The 16413-nt window shown below is 45.3% G+C and overlaps 1 protein-coding gene across 1 annotated transcript in view; it reads left to right on the forward strand.

Moving 5' to 3' along the window:
- The window catches only part of LOC122762943 (Krueppel-like factor 7), a 44515-nt gene that overhangs the window by 11846 nt on the left and 16256 nt on the right, over positions 1-16413 (forward strand). Inside the window, exon 2 of the mRNA XM_044018114.1 lies at positions 14200-14827. Coding sequence (XP_043874049.1) covers positions 14200-14827 — 628 coding nt within the window. The remainder of the gene's footprint in view (positions 1-14199; positions 14828-16413) is intronic.

Here is a 16413-nt window from a genome sequence, read left to right on the forward strand (position 1 = left end):
ATTAATGGTTTGTGTTTATAAAGCGATTTTCTCGTCTTGACGACCAATCAAAGCTGCTTTACACGACAGTTTTGTCATCCACACTTTCTGGCGGTACAGGAAAATGAAAAAGATGAATAAAATATAATCTTGTCAAGTCACTTTTTTGTCTAAAAATAAATCCTTTTGATATTTTGATCTCAATTGTGTGCTGAAGGCAGAGTCTTGTGGGCTGTCATTTGAGTTTTATTGACAACACTGGGTGCAAAAACTATAATTTTCTTTGGCAGCAATGTATTCGTCCGCTGTGCAAACACAGTTTGAGACACAATGCATAATTGCAAATAAACGTTTGTCGTTTTCTGTCCGTAGAGAATTCTAAAAACCTCAATTACAGTAATTGCTTCAGTGGTTATTATAGGAATAATAAAAATTAAAGGTACAGTGTGTAGGATTTAGCAGCATCTATTGGTGATCACTCTATGGTAGCCTTCAGTTATCATTAAAACACTAAATGTGTACAGTTTGTCCCTTAAAAACATGCTAATCCAACATGGATTAAAAAAGCCCGGAAATAATTTCACCAAAATCTTACACACTGGACCTATTAACACACTGGACCTTTAATATTGCCCAGTCCTATGCAAGATATTTTGTTTTATTATTCATAAATGGATCCACAAAAATAAGACGTAACCTCTTGATAATGATGATCATCCCATGCTACTCTATGAATCTACTATATATCTGTTTATGTATCCCAGACGCAAGTGCACAACATTCTATTATTCAGTGAAAACATCAATCTGTATTTGGATTTAGCAGTTTGTGATTTAAGGAGCATTTAACAACCCCCTGCTGCACATGTTTCCCCCCCTTCTTTTAAGTTAACTGATGCTGTCACATAAATGTTTCACTACCCAAACCAATTCCCCCATGTGTATTTCCAGGGAAAAGCATTTCATAACTTATCCTAACAAGGATGAAGGCGTCCCTGTCTCCCCGTCTCCCCCCTCTTCCCGCCATCCCTCCCTCAAATCACTCGTTTCTCTGAGCGTTCTGTGTGGCTAGACGCTAGCACATCCTCCAGTTTACTGCTACATGCTATTCAGTCTATTGCCCCAGATATTATTTCATTGTAAAATGATGCCAATTAGTAAAGCCAGTCGCCACTGGCTGTAGTCTGGCTCCTTCTCCACTCCGGCGGGGAAAGTTATTTGGGTCGGCAGCTATTTTCAGCCTGTGATGTTGCCAGGAATACTTAAGGGAGCAGCCACTGTTTTATAAGAGAGCACATCAATAATTTTCATTGGTCTATGTTTGTGTGTGCGCGCGTGAGGAAGAAAGTGCGCGACAGAGTTGACTGAGTTTATGTGTGTGTGCGCTTGTACCTGCGAATGTGTGACAGAGAAAACCGTCAAGTTCCTCTGGCATATTTAGCAGAGCAGGTGGCGTGGTGTGTGTGTGTGTGTGTGTGTGTGTGTGTTTACACTGTATCTGCTCTCACGTCGCAGATATTTCACTGTAAATGTCATGATTTAAAACGCATTAACTCGCCCCGCCTTTGAACTTTGACCCTGAATCTTAATGCGGCTCTTATTCCGGGGGTTTTTACCCTTTGCCCTACAATCGCCTGCTTTTTCACACCGAACGCCCTACTTGGGGGACGGCAGTCAAAGCACACACACTCAGCATCACACGCAGAGCAAAAGGCCAAAGTCAATGAGTTCCTCGCACTTCTCTCAGTGCACATAACCGCTCTCCCCCCCCTCTCCCCCCGCTGAGGAGCTGTACATTGTCCGGAATGAAATTGGGGTGAAAAGTCCTCGCACTCTGCTCGCGCTTCCCGCTGAACAACCAGCCTCTCTGCACTGCAGGGTGAACAGGTTCAAGTCTGCCGCGCCGCCTCCGCCCATCCGCACACAGCCCCAAACTCGAATGCACGCTGTCTCTTCCTACCCTATCTCTTGGAGGACAGCCCACAGCAGCGGCGGCGGCGGCGGCAGCAAGGAGATGTCTTTCAATATTTTAAGCAGCTTGGGCTAATCTTTGTCGCTCAGGTTTGTTTTGAAAGCGTTGGCAGGAATAAAAGACGGGAGCGACAGGGCCCCACCTCCTGCTTGCGCGGTCTCGCGTGCACACAGAGTCACAGGGATGAACACACTCTTGCATAACTGCACAGGTTCCAACACAAAGACACTCTCTGCCACTGAACGTCTGCGATCCTGAGCTAATCCACCTTGGCCTTGCAAGACTGTTCCACTAACCTGATTTTGCTGCTCAGGCTTTTTTTTTCCTTGGTGTACACTTCCCCTTTGCTTCTTAGCTAACGCTGAGGTGTCCCGATGTGTAGCAACAAGGAAAACTGTGGTTCTGTTGCTGCATTTTAGCTCACCCAGGTACGGTTTGGAACAGTAGACCTGGACTTAGCTTGCATTCTCACTGCAAGGTGTGTAAACTTGCATCATTACGCACTGTAGCCTGCCAATAAATGTGATTTAAAAGAATGTGACACAGTGATGATCTGATCTGATGCTCACTATTGGTCTTCTCTAAGCCTAGGTGTTGATAGGGATGTTCCCCACCAGTGTCATCTGACCGGAACGTTAGCGGTGGATGTGTTCCGTGCCATTGAAGCATTTTGTTTGCACACATTTCTTATTAACAGTTATGTTGCTTCAAATAGCTGAAGCTAGGGTACCCCCAACAGAAGAGCCCTGTTTGGGTCACTTCAGTACGTTAGATGCCAAGCACAGTGGTCCAGCTGCTAACGGCTGAAGTTAGACATCCTGCAGTCCACTAAGTGGTCAACAGAGAATCATGAGGTCTGTGCAACAGTAGAGAAGAACACAAAATGGCAGCCTGCAGTCTCCTTCTTTTTCTTATATAAGCCAACAAACAAACAAATGAAATGCTAGCTGTCCAATCTTTTGCATTTTCCTTTAGAAGTATATTGACTGGCAACACTGTCACGCTGGTAAGACATCAGGCCTTTTACGTAGGCGACAAAAGCTATCGCCATCTGACCTGCACACCCCGTCTGAAATCGCAAGCCTTATCAGAGTTTATTGTTCCAAACCACGCTATGGTGAGCTGAGCTTGGTTGAAACGGGGCTTAAGAGACACGTTAAGTGTGTTAAACAACACCTTAAAAGCAGAGTAAACACAGAAATCAGAGGTGGTTTCTTATTCAGTCGTCAAGAAGCATGTGAGAATGGACCATTTTGGCTGTTATCAGTGTTGGCACCGCTCCACAGTCGCACTTCACGGTCCGTGGACGTGATTGGGGTACCGAACGAAACCCTCTCCGACTGCCACTGTGTGAGGAGGAAGCAGAGTTTTTCCGCTTCACTGTTCCCTTTATCTTGTCTCTCTCCTCTCCCCTCTGTTATTTTCAGCCCCGCTCCCTTCTCGCTTTTCGCCACTCGCCAATCTTTTGTTTCTCCGTGCCTTTTCCAGCCGAGGCCCCCGTTCTCTTGCCCCCCTGCCATTGTGTGTGGTAATAAAGATTAGCCGGCCTGCCGCACACAATGGGGTCCCCACATCCGGAGCGCAGACTCCCAAAATCCTGCTGCAAGCTGCTAACCACTGTTGTAAAACCACTGTTGTTCGCCGACCCCCTCTATCAGCGCACCCACACACGTACAAGCATGGTCTGGCTCGAATGGGCACGCATGAGTGCACAAATGTGTCCTAAATGTACTCTGCTGTGTTGAAAGCAAATGGATGGAATTTCTCCTGATTAGATTAGGATGGTTTTGACAGCTGAGAGGCAGCGCCCGGCGACTCACAGGCCGATAAACAGCAGCTCACCCAAATCCAGTTAAACAGAGACAGAGTTCCCCTCCCCGGTGACTACAGCACTGCTTTAGTCACTGGGATTTTACCCCCCACTCCTCTTTCACCCATCCACCATGCCCATTCCCTTCAATCTCATCCTCCTCTTCATCTTTTTTAGTCTCCTCTCGATCCCATTTCACCCTCGCCACCTCTGCAGTCCTCCGCTGAATACCAGAACAAAGACGTCTTCCACACTTTGTCACATGCTATTTAGATTGAGCCACGGGAAGGTCTTTATATGCTGTTTACACTTGTTGTGTCCTGAGCCTGAGAACTCTTGATAATGGCCGCGTCGCTCTCAAGGTCAGCAAATCTCCACGAGAGCGCAGTCCGTTTACTTGTCGAGTTTCTTGCGGGATTGAGAGGGAACATGTGACGCTTTGTCCGTGTGGAAATATGGATTATCCACATGTGATAGCGGATAAAAATATGTGTACTGAGGACACGCATAGTCATGTGCATATGCTTTGGGAGGATATAGGACATAATTACTTTCCAGATTCCAAAGATTCTGATGAGGAGATTGATTGTGTGACTTTCTTGTTTTGCAGCTCAATGTTCAATTCAATTATGTCTTTATTAGAGAAAGTATTTCGATGTGGATTAAAGCTTTTGGATGCAAAAATATTTCTGGTGTTATTGAGCAGTTGTTTCCTAAATCAAGTCATCTGAAAGAGAAGCGGACGTTTGCACCTGCAGCCAGTTGGATTAGGCTTATTCTGAGTAATTCTGTTCTCAACAAGTGCTCACTTTAGAAAGGAAAAAAATTTGGGCTTGTGAGATAAATTGCGACGTCCAGTGTGTAAGAATATGTGACATCTAATGGTGAGACGGCAGATTGAAACAAATGGACGAGTCGCCCACTCCCTCCTCCATTTTTCCAAGCATTTCGGGGAACTATGGTGGCCTTCACATGCCAGAGAGGATTCATTCTTCTTTGTTTGTGCAGCAAGTCTCTGCTTCCAAATGGGAAAAGCATGCTCTGGCTGCTTTTGACTATTTCGGGTCCATGATGACCTCCTTAAAGCAAGACCCTTATACATTCATACAAACTTACTTACCGTTCTGCCTTTAAACCGTCCTAAATATTAGGAAAAAGTGATTGGTTTTTATTTACTAATCCTTTATTTAAGCTATCATTTTGCAGAGTCCTTCACATTATTACCCTCCATGGTGTTTTATGGGAAGATAAGAGGTGGGTGTCCCTGGTACCGAGATGACGCGGATGTGTGTGCTCTCTGTTGTGTCTGCTCGGAGAAAGTAATGGGAAATGTCTTTCTGCTCCATTAAGCAGAGGCCACCAGGTTTTTGTACTCTGAGTGCTCCATCATTGTGGCTTTCCTGCTCGATGAAAGGTGCTTTGAAGACCCCCCATCTCACACACACACACACACACACACACACACGCCTTCCGTGTCTGCCTCCTGTTGCTGAGAGCGCAGAGGGGAGAGATGTCTCCGTTAAACGGGCAAACTGAGCTGCAGCGCGCTGCTCTGCAAAAAGAAACGGTCAATGAATGCGCCTGAAAGTCTAAACCGAGTCCAACCGAACATAAAATTGACCGCGCGTCTTCGAGTGCCAATCCTGTCTATTAGTGCAGCCAACCTGAGCAAAAATTGACTGTGTGTATATAAGGAGGTGTCAGGTTTACAACCAAATGTGCATTATTCCCTCAAAACTCCGTCAGCAAATTGTGATTTAACAACCTCGCTGTGTCTCTTATCAGCTTGGAGCCCACACTGTGCAAAGCTGCCTCAAGGTGCTGCATTTCCAGGCTTTGACGGCGGCTCTGATTATTACTGCGAGGAGGCTAATGTCGTCCTGATAAGGCGGCGTGTGTAATTAAGCCGTTTCCGTGGCATGTTATCTGAAGCTAGGTGAGACTTGGCTGCCTGGAGAGATGGAGCCGTTAGTCATTGAGGAATAGGACGCCTGTCGGCTATCTGTGCTTCCCTCAGCTCCCTATCTTTTCCACTCCTTTTTCCTTCAAATCCATGATGCAGTTGTTTTTGCTTAAGCATCTGTAGTTTGCTCTGCTGCCTCACAGCGAGATGGCTTCATTGATTCATTCATTTTCATCCGCCTATCTGCGATCGGAAGGGTTTTCAAGAGACTTGGCATGAAACTATACAATAGTCAATAAATGTATTGTTCCAAATCTATGGGAAATTTAAAATCTGATGTAATCGAAAAGCTTTTAAAATCACACATAAATGCTTCATTAAGCACAGTTACCACTTATCTTTATTCATGATACCTCACTCTTGGATTACTACCGATTCACATGCCACCTTTTATTTAATATTTTTATACTTCTGTGTCACATAATGGAAAAAGTGCATATCCAGGCTTTCCTGTTCTACACTTTCCCACTTCAAATGGGTTTTCTCTTGGTATATATGAAGCTCGGGGTTAAATGGAGACTGTGGGTGTGAGTTTAAGCCTGAATGGTTATATGTTGGTCCTGTGTTCAGCTTTACACTGCGATTGGCTCCAGCTTCCCCCCTTTGACCCTTTAAAGGATAAGCGGTAAAGATAATGGATGTATGGGGCTGTAGGTGGGAAGTTGCCACGTCTTCATCCTTCACCTCTTGCACTTGTGCAAACTTCCTCTCGTCCTCCGAAATGCAATTCTTTCTTTCAGAGGCCCCCCTTTTCTTCATCTCTGACCTGTCTGCTTTCTCTGCTCTCCAGAAAGGCAGATAAATAAGCTGTATCTCTAGCCTCTAGCCTGTTCCCTTTGTGTCTCTGCTCCTTCCATCTCTGCTCGGGCCTCGTCGCCCTGGAACCATTTGGGGCGTCAGCAGCTCTAAGATCCCTCATGGCCAAATACTGCACCCCCCTGCTGTTGCCTCCGCGGAGAATAACAGGGTGACACGGGCGTATTCTGCTATTCAGATCAGTGTCAAGGAAAATGAGGCATTATCCCCACACTCACTCCCCACCCTTCCCCTCCCCTTGGCCCCTGTAGGCAAGTTTCCATGCTCACTGATGACGCCGTGCTGCTCTCCAAGGAGTCTGAAATCTGGGGGCTGAAGCTCTTAGCCCAGTGTACAGGAAAGAAAAAAGTAAAGCAAAACCCCTGGAGGGGAGCTTAGCAGAGGGGGCAAGGAGGAGGATGGCTTGCTTTTTTTTAGATTTGGTGCGCTTGTGTATGGGTGAGTGTGGGCCGAGGGAGTGTCGAGCAAGTATTGCTCAGCGAAGCTATAGATTACCGCCTCTGTCAGCTGCGATGGCCACCGCTGATGAGCTCCTTGCGCGGTATCATTTCCTATCGATTAGGCACTGCGACACTAACACAAACACACAAACACACTAAGGCTGTTGGTGAGACGGCCGCTGCCAAAGGCTGCTGGTCATTTAGCTGCCACCTCAAAGTGATAGCGTGGCCTGGCTCACTGGATCAATGAGAGACGGTGGCACTATAACACACACACACACACACACACAGAACCACCTGACAGCTCTCCTAATCAAGTGTCTCCTCAGACTGTTCCTTTGAAATGTGTCAAAAGGTGTGTTGCAGAATGACTGACGGCAACAACAAGGAGAAGCTGTAAACAACCCAGAGTGTGCTGTTAAAGTGTAATTTACAAAGTGGTAACCAGGTTTGGGCACCATTTTGGCACAACAAATACTTAAAAGTGCTTTCAAACTTGAAAATATCACCTTATTACTATGAATTAGGATCACAAAGGTAAACGTAAAATAGAAAATCTGACCTAATTAAGGTAATCTGACGGTAAATGACAGTTTTTCTCCACTGATGTGAGAACCTATGAACCTACACACCTGTAGAACTTCCTCAAGCCACTAAGACTCTCACCAGACCATGAATTGAAAGCTTTATTTACAAAAAGGTTGAGCGACAAATAATAAATAAGGCTTAAACTGTGTGATACAACTGCTACTAATTCCTCACAGGGGTTTTCTAAAAAAATGTTTTATTCAAGGCTTATGTTTCACATTCATGCCATTGTGAATCAAACCACGGCTCCCTCCATTCTCTACGACCACTGCGATTTTAAATAAAAGGCAATAAACAGACTTGTCACTTGAATGTGAGAGTATGCAGGAAGACAGGCAAAAGCCGCACGCACGCCTGTGTTAATTCATCCGTGACATGAATGTGACTCACTCTTAAAAAACGAGTAATCAAACCTCGGCTGTGATGTATGAAAATGGCCGAGCCAAGTAATCAAAATGTCATGTTGGTGCAGAGAAGGAATTCTTTTCCAATTTGCGGAGACAGACACTCAAAAGCACATCAGACGTTGTTGTGCTGTTGACAACACTACAAACGTATGCAGCCGTCGAGTCTGACTCACCGCGTGTGCGCCGTGGGTTTTAAGTCTGACATTTCAGACGGCAACAGTTTTCGAAATCCCCGTTCGCTACAGGAAACTGGAAACAAACTCCAAGCTGCAGCCTATTTTTATGTGACTCTATCATTCTTTGTAGAAAAAATGACAACGTTGATGTTCGTCCACCCGGAGTGATCCGAACATGTGCAGATCATGCAGTCTGTCGTAACGGCGCGTTAGACGCCACCTGACGTCTTTTTTAACACTAATCATCCCACTTATTTTGATTCATTTGCAACTACATTAACACTGACGGTCACATGATTTCCTCTTGCTCCGATGATCATGTGTGCATTTGCATTTTAAATGCTAAGTCTGCTAACGGTCGTACTTAAAGCTGTCCGTGTTTGATGGGATCAATGAGGAGGGATGTTAATGCCAGGACTGAACTGGGCCAGAGAGACAAACCAGAGCTTTATGCTCCACATATGATGATGATGGTGCCTTTTTTTTTTTTACACTTCTGACCTTTGAGAAGTGCTGGCTGGTTAGATTTCGCCTTCACCTTTCACTTGGAGGAAACCAGAGGAGCTGTTTTACCTTGTCGAGTGTCCATTAAGCTTATCAGTCAATAAACAATCCTGGCAACAAAGCAACAAATCCCGCGGATACATATGCATATCAGCTTCTTATTAGGGCTGAACAATTAATGGGTTTTCAAACTCACTCTTTTAAAACGATGCAATTAACAAATCCCAAAGGCTGCCATTGAATGATTGGATCTTGACTTTAAAATATAACCTATACATGTTGGAAACACTTAGTATTGAATATACTGTAGCGACTGTTTCGATACTGTTTCGATAACGAACACTGTAGAACTTGTCAGAAGTACCACAATCAGATCACACTTCGCCCCCCACTTCTTATAACTGTGACTTATTTCCAGAAATCTTTTTTTGTTACCATGAAAACTATGTTTCACACGAGCTAAAATCATGCAACCCTGCAGGGATGGTGCTGCAGGGAGTCACCACCCCCACTTCTCCCAACTTCCATGCTGCATCAGCCCCTCCAGCACAGGGCCTCCTTATAGTCCTGCCCTTGTCAGCCCTGCTGGCATCAGCTCTGCATATTATTATCAGCACCTTGTCTCCATCACGGCATCTGTTGAAACTAAACACGATCATCCTAAAATTAATGAGCCGTATCCACCCCATTACATTTATCTGTTTAGTGGTGTTTTGGGCCTTCCTTTAGGGCATTATGCATGCTCCTCTGTTCATATTTATAACCCAGGCTTTTTATTAGCCACGTAGCGGGGTGCTAACAGTCAGGGGGCAGCCTGTGCTTTGATGGCGATGGCAGGAAGCTCAGCGCAGGCCAAATGTACAGGGAGGTGACGTGGAGAGAGGATCAGCTGCCAGGGCCAAGGGCCCTGTGTAAGCGGGGGATACAGAGAGGACACACACAAACAGACAGAAAGGGAATGAAAAGTGGAAGTGAATGAATCAGGGCTGGTTAGCGTCTCTCAGCTTGTTTGACTTTGCGAGAAGCGTGTGTTGCGATCAGCGGGTATTTGTCACTGCTTTGCACCTGCTGTATGTTCAGCCTCACTAACCTGAGGTGTGTTCTGCGCGTGTGATCCGGTGTGTTTGTGCGTTCGCTGTGTGTACGTACGGGAAAACACGCGGAGCAATCTTCACCCTTCATTGGCTTTGTAAACCATTTTTCCACGTGAAAATATTTATGAGTTTCCACTGAGGCAGAGGTGACACAGAGGTCAGGGAGGAAGTGGTTTGACCTATAATCTGAGAAAAGGTGTTAAATCAGTTGTCATTTGTTATCCTAATGTTACTTTTCCTGATTTTTCTACAAACAATATGAATGATATAGAATAAGGTACATATTAAAATGTTTAAATCATGAGTACATTTCCCCCCAATTTTGGAAATTTAGAGACAAGAAAATCAAATGATCCATCAAAAGAAATCTGGCACATTAATAGATCATGAAATTTAATTACAATTAATAAAATTACAGTGCAAAACCAGCCGTGTCACACAAATCTGTCTTCTGGAGTGGGCAGTAATCTGCGTACTGTAGCTTCAATTTTACGCCTCAACACTGCAGTTAAGCTTCACCTTTGACTTTATTTAGCTTAATTTCACTCCTCGGCCCATTACATGAGATATTAAAGGTCAAAAATATACATCATGTTTCCCAGGCGTCTTTAACGGCTTCCTTTGTTTTTTATTAGTGACATTTTGACACTTTGCCATAAAGGAAAAAAAAAAGCTCAGGTGTGAATATTAAAATTGACGGTGGCTGAATTACAGTTCGCTGCTGCAATTTTCAGAGTACCGCTTGTGGCGGACGCCTTGCAGTCACTCTGTCATGGATGACAGGGACAACGGAATGGTTCATTAGAGAGCAAGTGTGGTGGACACAGGGAACTAAGTCCTGGAGAAAATGGTGCTTTTCACACCCAAAAATGTTTTTATTTCACATTTCATCCAGTTGCTTTTCGTGTCACATTACCATACTTTGATTGGCTTATAGACGAACTCCATCTTCCCTTTTAATCCCATCAGAAACAACCTTAGCCAAGTCCTGCCAGATTTATCAGCTGGCTTCTTTGCTCCATTTAACCGAAAAATAATAAGAAATATCTTTGGATATAAGAACTCGACAAACACAGGAAGTAGATGGAACACAGAAACGGGAAACTAAGAAATAAGGAAACCCTATACCAAACATTAAGTTATATGTGTTTATTGTTTAGTGATGTTGGATGTCGCCAAACTTGCTATCTTTGACTTTTAATACGCTAACACATATGTAGTTACACAGATTGTACGGGGACAGGGAGTAACACTTCCTCTGGCCAACATGGCTGTACCCTCATGGTTATATCGCCACCCGTTGTCTTGGCATGCTCCGGCAGTGGGTTAAGTTTTTTTTTTTTCACGTGTACAAAGATGTTTTTGAGAACGCAGCAAACTGCTGGGAGCTTTCAAAAAAGAAAAACCCGATGTGTGGACCATAAGTTCTGAAGGTCTCCTCCAAGTGCACTCTGTCTATTTTACGAGACCTCATAGACTTTATTAAGGCTTCAATCCAGTTGGAGAACAGTCTCACCAATCCTGTGCCACCACAACAGTTTCCCAGGGCTTGGACTTTGAGACGAAGCTGCTGGAACAGCCAGTGGATTGTCTCAGCTTATCCTGGTTTGCAAAGGAATCATCCCAAAAGCCTTTTAGGAACTGGACCATGGATCCTCACGGAGCCAATTCATGTTGGCTCCTCAGATTGGCGCCCCTCCAAACTGAGTTGAAACGGGCCATTAGCGCTTCTTTATCTTGGCTTATTGTGCAGTGCTTTTTGGCTCTTGATCGCAGGCCTACACACAGCACAGATGAAAGTTCCACATTTTTACCTAAGCCCACGAGACCGTCAAATCGACACGCTTATGCATGTGCGTAGGTGTTCGCACAACACGCGCAAACACAAGGGCTGCATAATTACACACAAAGTAGCACAATGATGCTAATCACACATACAGTACGTGTGCAGTTGGAAAAGTAGCATAATTACACGCGGCCAAATACGCCACAGACGCCCACAGTATTCCACACTTCCACACACCCACACTGGAACTGCTGATCAAGTGCATGACCTTCTCTCTAACAATGTTAATGTCACCACCTCGGAGAGGAAGGAAGGGGGGAGGGCCGTGTGATGGGAGAGAAAGTGTGCGTGATAAGCTTGTCATACCTGCCGCCAGCCCCTTTACCCGCAGCCTCTTTTCATCCGTCTTACTTTGTCGAAAATCCCGTGCTCTGCATGCACATGCATGCACAACCACGAGTGTGCATGCATGTATTCATGCAGCCATAACATTTAGTGTGCATGAGCCTTTTTTTTCCTGTGTGTGTGTGTGTGTGTGAAGCCCGCGGTGTGCCTGCTGACAGGTTCCTGTTACACCAAATGTCACACTTCCAAAACGGATTCACCCCCTGCGGAGAAAATGAAGTCAAGGCCTTCCTTTGCTTCTCCCTCCTCTCCTGCCTCCTTCACCTTGTCCCTCTATCACTCTCCAACCTCCTCCTTCAACTTCACCTCCGACTCACCCCCTCCCCCCATCTCACTTATCTGTTTCTATCCTCTTTTCTGCTCCCGTGAACTATCTCTACCACACACACACACACACACACACACACCTTCACCTGGGTTTGCAGTCTTCAGCGTTTTGCTGAATAAAGTCCCCCTTGAACTGGCTGGTTTTAGTGGATAATTAGTCCTCACCTTGGGAGCTGAGGAGACCACAATGGAAAGAAAAAGAAGGGGGGAAATGGAGAGAAAAGGAGTGATTTGGGGGAAGTAAAGGGGGTGAGGCAGAAGGAGAAGAGTAATGGTGAAAAAGAGTGAAAAGATCATTGTAGGGAGTGCAAGAGGGGCTTGAAAAACCACTAAAAGAGCAGCTTTGAATTTTTTTTTCCTTTTTAAACCAAAACCTTGTGGAGATGCTTCTCCCTTCATGGCGTCTCAACACCTTCAATATTTAATTTTACTCTGCAAGGAAGAATAAAGGGAAGGGGGGGATGGAAACCCTTTTCTAATTTAATTCAGCTCTTGCTGCATGCAACCATAAAGGAAATGGTGAGACCTCACAGATACTGTGTGAAAGAAGTTATCTTTTTAAAGCCATCACTGGCAAAACAAGAGGAAAATGTGGGCGTTTGGTGAAGAAAAGGAGGTACATCACATTATCTGTACTTCTCACTGTGGATGTGCAAATACTGCAAAAACTCACATGAAAAACTACTCCTTATCCCTGCTTTTCTTTTCTTTTTTCGCTCCTGCAACAAAATGACATGGAGGAGAAATCACACTTCCTTAGCAACAGACCCCCCTGACAAAAAAAGGGGAGAAAAATGTGTGTTTTTTTATTTTTAGAAGGTGCAAACAAGAGGAGGGAAGAAGGGGGGGTTGTGAGATTGTAAATGCCTCTGATTTGTTCAGTCTGTACAACCTTATTCCTGATAATGGAACTAGCTACTCTGTCTGTCAGTGCCTATTTACACACAAATGAAGTGGAGAGTAGCACGCGCCCGGTGGAGCTGCTAGCCTCCATCTCAGCTGTCAAAATGGGTTAGTGGCTACAAGTGAAACACAACGATCCCTGGGATCAAACTGGCGCCATCCATTCAAACATAATAGCTTCATCCTTGGACATGGAGCGTCTCTTTTCCCCTCGCTGACTCTCCTTTGTAGAACCTTGCCAACCTCGTTGCAAAGTAATAGACTTCTCAGGATGCCAGTTCACACAAATCGGGGATGCAGTCTTTTATTTGCCCTCTGCGGAGAGAGGTGTTTGGAGTAATAGGGATGAAGCAGACCATAACTACAGCTGAATAAATCTTCCTATCTTGGCTTGGCGGAAGCCAGTGCACACATGGCTTGTCAAAGCACTATAAAATGTTGTTTGATAGGAGTTCTTTTGCAGTTTAGGACTTCTCCTCTCGCTATATGCTCTTCCCGCTCCCGTTCCGCGCTACAGCAGTTGCAATCAATCAGTGTGTAATCAGCCGTCTTGCCGGAGCTGCCAGGTAATCCTAGCTGTCTCGGAGGCTATCTGTGTATGCGCGCATGTGACAGCTGGCAGAGCTGCTAAGTTTCCTGTCTGGGTGAGCGCATGGCACCATGCAGATTCCCTCTCCACAACGTGTGAAGGCATATCGGATGATCTGATGGCTGTTGAAATGGTCGAGTGGGGTTTAAGAGTGTGTGATTTGCCAGAGAGCCACAAGTGCGAAGCCGAATGGAAAACAAACGGTAAACAAACCCAATTTAAAGGTTTAAGTGTTTGCTCACTCACAGGTCAAATGACACTGCAATGCATGCAGGGTTTTTTTATATCAGCGTTGGCTCTAGTTGACATGGAAGGAACGCAAAACATTAGACCGAGTGTAAGAGGGACCAAAGTAAAAGATGCACACAAATCCTAGTTATATATCTGTTCATTTTAGTGAAGAGGCTTCATTTGAGTGTTTTCTCTCCCCTTTTCTTACAGACTTGCCTAGAATTGGAGCGCTATTTGCAGACAGAGCCCAAGCGTCTTTCTGAACTCTTTGACCAAGACCTGGATGGCCTCCTCACCCCGGCCTATCTAAAGGAGGATGTCGAGGAAGAGCTGACGGATTCTCTGCTCCCCAGCCTGCCCAGCCTCCCTGAGCCTCCAAGTGCACCTCCAGCCGTCCTCTGCTCGACACGGAAGAACTTCCCCTCCTCTGGCGCAACGAAAAGGGACCTAAAACCCAAAAGCCAGGGCCTGGAAAACGTAGAAGCAGTGGAGGGAGTCCATCAAGCCCAGCTGAGCGCCGTCACCTCCCTGACACCGCCGTCATCGCCGGAGCTGGGCCGTCACCTCGTGAAACCCAACCAGACACTGACGGCCTCAGCCGATGGCACGCTCACTCTGAAGCTGGTGGCCAGGAAGGTCGGGCTCAGTGCGGCCCGGTTGGTGGCGGCGCACACCCTCCCGGCTGGCATGAAGGACGAAGAGGAGGGGGCTGCGTGTGTGATCGGGGTCGGGGAGCTGCCGGAGAACAAGAAGAGGATTCATCGCTGTCAGTTCAATGGCTGCAGGAAGGTATACACCAAGAGCTCCCACCTGAAGGCTCATCAGAGGACGCACACAGGTGAGAATTAGTCATATTTTTACAAGTAAATTAAGTTGTTTTTTTTTTTAGGAAGGCAGCTGTTTTTGTTATGAGCAAGAAAGCTCTTCGACTCTCAGGCCTTAGTTTTGCTTGATCAGCACAAAACAGTAAAATGCACAGGTCACTAGTTCCTCCTGTGTTGTAGTCATTTGGTTTCAGTATTGGTTTGCAATAACAGTGTGGAATTGCCCACACAGCTCAAATGAATATTCATTATTTTGTGCTAGTGTGTGTCCATGTATGTCACATTGGCCTCGTTCAGACTGCAAGAAAAAAAACGCATGCAATTTGATTAAAACCACATTTGGAGGGGGTTTAAAATGTGAATAAAATCCTATTCAGACACCGTAGCTATTCAGCAACGTCAAAGCTACACCAGCACGTTCGACCTGCACTCCAAACATAGCCATAGCCACATGAGGACACGTGACCTGTGAGCATAAGCAAATTAGTCTGCGCACTTTTCAGGTGTAACATCATTTAGTGGCTCCTTGGAGACTTTAAGCAAAGCAGCTTTGAAAACCTGCGCAAAAATCCCGATCTACGTGTTTTTACCACTTTGTAAATGAATGATCGACTTTATCAATTATTTTCGACATTTTCAATGACTACATTCAAAGGAAAAACAACAATTAAAATCCAGCATCCCACACCATAACACTGACTTTAGGACCAATTAAGGCTTTGTTTTTAAGAGTAGTGGTTTCAGTGCCTTTTTAAGACATTTTAAGGATCTACAAGAACCATGTTAAAAAGGAAAAGCTCTGTAATCACTGAGCAGGAAATATCACAATGCATGAACAGCTGTTCTCTTATCCCCCGCTCTTTACTACCCAAGTCGTTCTCTGTAAGAAACCAGGACGGGTCCTCCTTGTCAAGGTGCTTCTCAAGAAGGAAGGGGGAGGGTTCAGAAGCTATAACTCATGCGCTCTTCCATCTCAATCCCAAACCACTCAGACCTCTGTCGGGGAGCTGTCCTCCGTCTGAGTAACTGCTCAGTGATGGATGGATTGACCTGGATAGGCCGCCATTTCCCTGGTTTATTTCAGGCCCTACCGTCCTCTGTGCTTCTCTATTAGTTTAGGTCAGTGGCTCACAATCTGAGGGTGAATTTGCACAAGCAGTAATAAGATCGTTTTGAGACGAGGATAACGTGTTCCACTCATATCAATGCATTAATCTAAGGAGGCAGGTCAGCGCTGCTAGCATTTGTAGCATACTATTATCAATAAGCAGGGTAAGAGTTCAGGTCATGTTCACTCGTTTTTTTTTAGAAAGAGGGGAACAAAAGTGGAAATGATCGGGCTGCAATGTCTAAAAATGCTGAATCTAGTTAGCAGTATAATAAGATGAATACTGAAACCTGATAGGCAGCTGTGTCTCGTGCTTGCAAAGCCTGGAATAACAAATTAAATGTGTGGTGGACTGCCATCTGGACTGGCACTGGAGCTGCTTCCTTACATGTTGCAGATACAGCATGGGACGTCCATCATGCTCAAAAAAGTTACAGTTACTCAAATTAGATTGGTTTGCTCCACCACCGCCTAAATCCCGACACTATTCAG

Source organism: Solea senegalensis, linkage group LG2 (assembly GCF_019176455.1).
Source record: "Solea senegalensis isolate Sse05_10M linkage group LG2, IFAPA_SoseM_1, whole genome shotgun sequence".
Taxonomy (NCBI): Eukaryota; Metazoa; Chordata; class Actinopteri; order Pleuronectiformes; family Soleidae; genus Solea; species Solea senegalensis.